An 8,444-nucleotide genomic window follows, 5' to 3' on the forward strand; every position below is an offset into this window, starting at 1 on the left:
CGTCGGTCACGACGTGACGTCTCCGTTCCCTCCTTCAGGGAACGAGGGTTACATACGTAACCGAGATGCTTTGTCAATTAACAGAATTATTTTAATAGTTTTAGTTAACAATACCGAATTACATTACCATGCAGTTTTTCTCCCCCTGCCAAAACGACAGCTTGTGGAATGTGCCACTTTTATGACGTAATAGTGTGGATAAACCCCGCCTCCACAGAAGAAGATCAACGCCTGCTTCTACATCACTGTCTGTTTAGCCCCGCCCACCGATTTGCACATGTAGTCTAAATAACGAGAGAGACGAACGCAGGTCTACGCAGAAACCAAACGATAAAAATGCTTCGAAGACAACAAGATGCTGTTCAGTGCATGTAAGTTGTGGAAAAACAGTCTTTGCATAACCTTCCATCGGATCCCAACATTAGGGAGGAATGCGGTCACTATTGCTTTGTCTGTTATTACAGATTGTTTGATATGAACTGAGTATTTATGCGTTTTTAACCTAAATCACAGCAGCGGCGTCCATCTATGAAGGGTGTAGGCTGTCAAACTTACACAACTGTTAGCCAATCATAGCAGTGGCGTTTACTTCCGAGTCTACAATCCGCCACGACTATTCAAAATAGGACAGAAAATGATGTTTTTTGATGTCAAATTTTTGATAACATTATAAGTGGACCTCATAGAACAGTACAAAATAATAAAAAAAAGGCAGTTCACGACACCTTAAGTACAGGAAAGAGAACTTCAAGCATCAAGTCATGCATTTTTTTTTTTTTTACATTTATTTATATTTTAAATTATAGGTAAGTGTTTAATTTTAATGCAAAATTTTGTTTGAGCATCACAACCAGTCCAGCACAGCAACACCAGCTCACCCGATTCTGGGGCGGCACTATCTGTAGATAGTGCTTTTGTTTTCTGAAACGTTTGCTGTTAATAAATACCCTGTGTGTCGATGAGCATCCGTAATGTTCCCAGAAGCTTGAACTGGACCGGCGGCATCTCAGATTTGAGGAACTTCAGCACTACATCCGACACACCAGCCAAGAGCATCTTCGATTTGTTGACCACTGGAGAAGAGAGAAGAAGGTGGAGCAGATTTAATTTTAAGACACTCATGCACAGGTGAGTGAATCATTCAATGATTGAGTGAACTTTCAGACTGACCCGGGATGGCGAGGTTCCTCAGAGCGCTGAGGGCGGCATGCTGCACCGTCACGTTCCCCTCTTCAACATGTCTGTCTAACAGCTCGAGAAGCTTCTGTACGATACCAGTGTCTACCATGTGGATGCAGTTCCCATCTGTACACAAAAAAGCACTTATTTACACTCTCAACACAGTGATCATCATGATCTTGCAGTTGCAGGACTGATGTCTAGTGTTGGGGGTAATGCATTACAAGTAATGCGAGTTACGTAATCAGATTACTTTTTTTCCAAGTAACTAATAAAGTAATGCATTACTTTCTAACTTACAAGAAAAATATCTGAGTTACTTTTTCAAATAGGTGATGCTAGTTACTTTGTTTTCCCATTTATTGACTGACAGCTCTTCTGTTCCCATGTTGAGAGAAATCAGGAGTGAGTGCATGATGTTACTGTAGATCTAGACTAAATGTGAACATGCATTTACTCATCTCACTTGCACAAAAACAGATTCATTATTCCTCGAAATGAATAAAAACAGAATAACATTTATATTATTATATTTTATATTCTATATACATATATTTAGTATATAAACATAACATATTTGTCTTAAATATATACATGCATGTGTTTGTATTTATATATACATAATAATTATACACAGTACACGCTCATATATTATGTAAACAAAAGCGTTTATTTTGGATGCGATTAATCGCAATTAATCTTTTGACAGCACTAGATTAGTCTTAAATCATTCAAACCCCAAGATAAAACAGAGACATATACACAACACACACACACACACACACACACACACACACAGTGAATCGCACATCCCTATTAAAAACAAACAAGCAAGCCCAGCTCAGATGAGAAAAAGTAACGCAATATTGTAATGCATTGCTTTTAATAGTAACTTTCCCCAACACTGCTGATGTCTTACCATTGCGGGCAAAGTTAGCGATGGCGAGCGCTCCTGCTAGCTGGAGCTGGTGGTTGTTGGAGGGCACCCATGAGAGGACCCTCTGAAACACGCTGCCTTTACCCCCCTCAAACAGCTTCTGCATCGACTCATCTACAGGAAAACACATCACACACGAGCGTTACACAAAAACATTAATATGACAGAATGAGAGATATTATAAGGCCGTTCACACTAAGAGCAATAACTATAAAGATAACTAGAGCTATATTAGAATCCACACCAGAACCAGGTAAAACTATTCAATGAACCAGCAAGGCAGGTTTTGTCTGGTTTATTCAGCAGAAAGTGCAGTGATCTTATGCCACACTACAAAAGGCAAAACGCATCAACTCCACATTTTGTCACTTTTTGAGTTACGAGTGAAATCGCGTTTCTTAGACTGTGATCTGCATAAGTCAGATAGTTCAACTATGCTCAGATTCAGAGAAAATGGAATGTGAAAATCTTTCGAAGCCCATTTAAGCCATTTTTTTAAATTCAGATGTCTTTTTAGAGCATTATTACTAATACATGTGATATTGAATGGGAACCAGAAAGCACCCTTCTTTCAAATGAAGAGCTGACAGAAATGCAAACTACAAACTAGACGATTATCATGTTCGTAATGAAGCAATATAAACTACTGTTCAAATGTTTGAGGACAGAAATAAAATTTTTTTTTTGCTGCTTTTATTCAGCAAGGATGGATTAATTTGTGAGTAAAGTGAGAGTAAAGATATTTATAATGCACATTATTTTTATTTCAAATAAATTCTGTTCTTTTGAACTTCCTATTCATCAAAGAATCCTAAAAAACACTTACCACGGTTTCCACAAAAATATTGCACTGCAAAACTTGTTTCTTTTGCATCAAATCAGCATATTAGAATGATTTCTGAAGGATCATGTGACACTGAAGACTGGAGTAATGATGCTGAAAATTCAGCTTTGCATCAAAGAAATAAATTACATTTTAAAATATATCAAAATAGAAAAGTCATTTTAAATTGTAATAATATTACTGTATTTACTGTATTCTGGATCAAATAAATGCAGTCTTAGTGAGCACTAAAAAAAAAAAACATTCAAAAATATTTTAAAAATCTTATGAAGAGGTTTCATAAGTGTAAACTGTATGAGAGGTTTGAATTTTCCAACCTCCAGAATTCATTCAGTGAAAGTCATTTTAAAGCCCCACAACTCTTTCAGCTATAGTTTAATATTGATGAAGTGAAATACACATCAGCCTCGCTTCACTTCAGCCTTTCCTTCTCAAGGTAAAAGGAGGTGCATCCCTATTTAGCTAGTAATAAGCTTATATAACTGCTGGGAAACTGAATGAAATGATGAACGTTCACAGGAATAGCACACTTCATTAATTAAACACACAGTATGAGTCATAGCTTGACATTATGTTAAATATGTTTTATAAGGCCCTGTTTGCTTTATTCACACAAGAGGAAATTACACGTAAGGTGCCTTATTGTTGCATGCACCTATATTTGTTCTTTCAAAGCCTTTATTTAAGGGTTGTTTGAGTTCTGTCAGAGGTTTGTTCCTGTACCTCCCAACAGCAGAAGGACCATGAGGTCTGAGGCCGTCTTGAGCTGAGCCACGTCCTCCTCTCTGTCGCTGTCCACCGTCTGAGCCACGACCTCCAGCAGACACTCCACCAGACCAGCATCCACCAGCTGAAGCTTGATCACATCTGACAGAGAGAGAGAGAGAGAGAGAGAGACAAGACGGATACTATTATATCTGAAGCTTCACAGCACACCTTCATGTCTAACAGGGATTTCACAACCCATATTAAAACTCTAGTGCTGCACCTCAGAGTTACAGTCGAGATCAGACACAGACTAATATCAGATAGGCTTGCCGCGATAGACGGTGCTGACGGTGATACCGGTGTTAAGCCGCAACACCGGTTACGTCACTTGCCCACTGCGTCACCGACCCCCACCGTCGTTTTGATTTTTTTATAGTAATAAAAATCATTTAGTTCAGTAAAAGAACAGACACTACAATTAAAAACTGAACGCGGCTGCTCAATGCAGCGTGCCGAACGACAGTCGATTAACCGGTGGGAAAATTTCCTTACCGTCACAACCCTAATATCAGACACCCAAAACTCAGCTCAGATCCAGGCTAAACCGAACCACAGAAACCAAAGCAAAACCTGTTGGACCAAAACCAGGCTGTAATGTTGGATTGAAGTAAAATGAAGCAGAGAAATGCTGAATTTATTGCAGCATTTATTTCAGTTCATTGAGTCATTCATTTTTGTGACCGATCAGTGATTGGTCGATTTGAGCTTATCGGCATTTGCTAGTAGTTTCTTGTATTAATTTCAAAGTCTGACAACAGCCTTGTATATGTTTAATCTATTTCAGTTTTCAGTGTTTTTATGAAATAAAATAAAAGTTTGATTACAGCATTTTTGTGTGCATCTGATCTTATTTGCCATCATTTAATTATATTAGTTATGTATCAGCATTACATTAGTCTTGTCTATCTATGGATAGTCTTTTACAGTTTTCAATGTTTTTATAAAACAAACAAAAAACGGTTTTGATTTTAGCAATTTTGTTGTATATATGATCTTCTTTGCCATCATTCAATTATATTATTTATATATCAGCATTACATTGTCAGCCTTGTCTATGGATAATCTTTTTCAGTATTCAATATTTTTATAATAAAATATAATAAAATTTAGGTTGACTGTAGCAATTTTTTTCTTAATTGCTATTATTAAATTATATTATTTATATATCAGCATTACATTACTCTAACAACAGCCTTGTCTATAGAAAATCTTTACGGTTTTCAATGTTTTTGTAAAATAAAACAATATATATAAAATAATAGATTTTTGCAATTTTTTAAACAAATAATCTTATTTGCTACCATTAAACGATATTATTTATACATCTAACGAGAGCCTTGTCTATGGGTAATCTTTCTCAGTTTTCAATGTTTTTATAAAATAAACTAAAATATTGTTTGATTTTAGCAGTTTTGTGTACACATGATCTTATTTGCTATCATTAAATTATATTATTTACATATCAGAATTGCATTAGCCTAACAACAGTCTTGTCTATGGATAATCTGTGTCAGTTTTTTATGTTGAATAAAATTAAAACAAAAATTTATTTTGGCTATTTTGAGTACATCTGATCTTACTTGCTATCATAGAATAATATTATTTATACATAAGCATTGCATTAGTCTAATGGATAATCTATGGATAATCTTTTTCGGTTTATACTGAATAAAATTAATAAGATAAAAGCTTTGATTTCAGCAATCATTAATTTGCATTATTTAGCTTTATATTGACAACCCTTTTGTTAGAAATTGGCATCAGCCACTAAAAAACCCCCCAAAAACATCAGTTGACAACTATGTCAGACCATAAACCAAGACCCAGATCAAACTCTGGTGCTTTTTAATGCATGTTTTCCCCTTCAAATACATAACAGACTGAATTACATAACTCTCTGACCCAAAAAGACTAAACCAGACAAGTAATGCAACAGACGTTACACCATGACACAATTTCTAAGATATAAACAAATGCAATTTGTATGATTCCAAAAAATGCAGGATAACAATCCAACAGACCAAACATTGACGATTCATACAGTGTCAGCGAATGAGACAACAGCCCAGGGGGAAAACCCTGCACGGATGGATGTCTGAGGTCAGACTGTTGCAGACATATGGCCGTCTCACTATGCATTTGGCTGGTTATGAAACACCTGCAGTGTTCAGGTACAGCACAGCTCAGCCTTTCCTCCTCTGTATCACTCACACACACAAAAGCGCTCTTCCTGCGGCCCACGTGACTGGCAGAGCTTCGCCTGTAGTGCTGTGTAGTGGCTCTAAGTAGGCCGTTGTCTTGGAGACTGGCAGTATGGGATAGCGGTGCTGCGCGCTGAATGCTAACAACCAAAGAGGCGCTTTCACACATGCTCTCGATGCTGTCGGCTTTCCATCTCCCACGTCTGCTCTCGCTCTCCCGCTGCTTTTATCAAAACATACAGGAATTCTTACGGTTCAACTTTTTTATACATTTTATACTACATTTCACTCATACAGTACACTGCAAAAATGGCTGTTAAAAAGATTAGATTTTAATAAATTAGATTAGAATAAATTCATGCTTGTTTGTTTAAAAAAAAAAAAAAAAGTGAAAATCTGAATATGGAATAAAATGCTGGGGGGAAATTAAGAAAATTACAACAAAATAATAAGACTTGTTTTAAGAGAATCAGGGCTATTATAGTTAACAAAAGAAAACATTTTAAAAATTGTTACTTGAAATTAACATGAACTGAAATTTAAAAATTTACTTATTTTATTTCAACTAGTTGCCAAAGCAACATTTCACATTTTCATTTAGTTTACTGTATCTTGAGGTACTGAAATCAAAAAAATATATATATTTAAAAAACTATATAGATACATTTAAAAAACAACGCAATAGCTAATAAAAATGTGAAAAACACAACAAAATTATTAAAACTATAGATTTTAAAAAATGAAAAATTAAGAAAATAATAAGACTTGTATTAGCAGAATCAGTGCTATTTTAGTTAACTAAAACTAAAACCATAAAAAACATTTTCGTTACTTGAAATAACCGTTAACTAAAATAAAAAAAAATAGGTTGCTTTGGCATTTCACATTTTAATTTAGTTTATCTTGATTAACTAAAATTGAAAAAAAAGATATATATATAAATAACTACAGTACACAAAAACGCTAAACTAATAAAAATGACAAAAACAACACAAAATCACTAAAATTCAACATTGATGATTTAATAATTTTATTTTTAAGAAATTTTAAGAAAATAATAAGACTTGCATTAGCAGAATCAGTGTTATTTTAGTTAACTAAAACTAAAACCATAAAAAACATTTTCGTTACTTGAAATAAACATTAAAAATAAAACCTGAAAAAAAAAAAATTCAGATAGTTGCTTTGGCATTTCACATTTTCATTTAGTTTATCTTGATGAACTAAAATTGAAATAAAGATATATAAAAAAAAAAACTACAGTACACAAAAATGCTAAGCTAATAAAAATCAACATCACTAAATATTCAACTAAAATTCAACATACCATTTTCACCATCTAAACACACACTGGCTCTCTTTCACACACAGCTTTCTTTCTGGCGCACATTTCAACACCGCTTCAAATCCTCAGACGCGCTCGCAGACACACAGAGCAGCTGACCGCGGCTGGAGGATTTGCCTTCAAATAAGCAAGTCCAGACCGCAGCTGTAAGCAGACCCCAGAGTCCTATTTTGAGGAAACAATGGTGGTGGCAATGGCAGTGATAACACTTATTATCCAAACAGAGAAGAAGCCGAGAAATCTCACGCATCTGCGTAATTGTAGCTTTCTCAACTCAACCGCGACTCAACTGAAGGCAATAGCCAGCGTCTTGAAAAACGCATTTTGTGACATTTTCACCATCAAATAAGCCAGGTTTTGCATTGCGAGAGATGTCGCTCTCTATGGCTTGGCCAGTTTTGATGTTCCAGCTTACATAAAAACAAAAAGAAAACTGGTAAACTGGTGATTCTTTAATGTAATATTTGAGCGTGAAATCTTGTTGGCTCATGCTCAAGCTTTTTGAGCCAAAACACAGCTGCAAACGCATGCAATCATTTCAAGAAGTGTCTAGCTTCCAACCACAACAGGTGGCGGAGTTGGAATTTCTATAGAAGTAACACAACACGCTCACAGCTGGGAGGAAAAGCCTTTGAGCTGCTGAACGCTGCCGCCCAAGTCACTCAGTCACTGGGTCAGTGGGTCTGTGGCTGCGCTCCAACATCCATATCCATAATCAACAACTAAAGACCCTCAACTCATGCTGAAAGCAAAAGCAGCACGACAAAACTGAAAGCTTAACCTGCGCTGTTTTGATGCATTATGGAAATTATGGAACAGAAATGCATCAACGGTGAATCAAAAATACTGGTGCTAAGATAAAAGAAACTCCTTGCATATCCCTAATGAATACGATTCATTTTATGTCGTTATATAGTATTTCCACAATACAGGTTCAGTTTTTGGCCATTTTGCACTCATCAGCACTGGCCGATGGTTTCTTGCATCAATTTTAAAGCCCAACAAAATATATTACAATAAAATTCTATGCTATATTATTCTATTCAATGTCACATTATTATATTAGAATTACATTAGTTTAACTAAAGCCTTGACTGGACAATCTTTTTTTAGTTTTCAAAGTTTTTATAAAATTAAACTATCTATCTATCTATCTATCTATCTATCTAT

General features: G+C 35.4%; 1 protein-coding gene across 1 annotated transcript in view; it reads right to left on the minus strand.

The window, feature by feature from the left end:
• LOC107740926 (rap1 GTPase-GDP dissociation stimulator 1-like) overlaps positions 1 to 6,098 on the minus strand; it is a 15,453-nt gene extending 9,355 nt beyond the window's left edge. The window contains exons 1-5 of the mRNA XM_016553480.1: positions 5,887 to 6,098; positions 3,684 to 3,877; positions 2,099 to 2,230; positions 1,171 to 1,305; positions 948 to 1,073 (exon numbers count right to left, since the gene is read on the minus strand). Of these exons, the coding sequence (XP_016408966.1) occupies positions 948 to 1,073; positions 1,171 to 1,305; positions 2,099 to 2,230; positions 3,684 to 3,877; positions 5,887 to 6,098 (799 nt within the window). The remainder of the gene's footprint in view (positions 1 to 947; positions 1,074 to 1,170; positions 1,306 to 2,098; positions 2,231 to 3,683; positions 3,878 to 5,886) is intronic.
• Positions 6,099 to 8,444: the final 2,346 nt, after the last annotated feature.

Source organism: Sinocyclocheilus rhinocerous, unplaced genomic scaffold, assembly GCF_001515625.1.
Source record: "Sinocyclocheilus rhinocerous isolate Xijiao unplaced genomic scaffold, SAMN03320098_v1.1 scaffold1728, whole genome shotgun sequence".
Lineage (NCBI taxonomy): Eukaryota > Metazoa > Chordata > Actinopteri > Cypriniformes > Cyprinidae > Sinocyclocheilus > Sinocyclocheilus rhinocerous.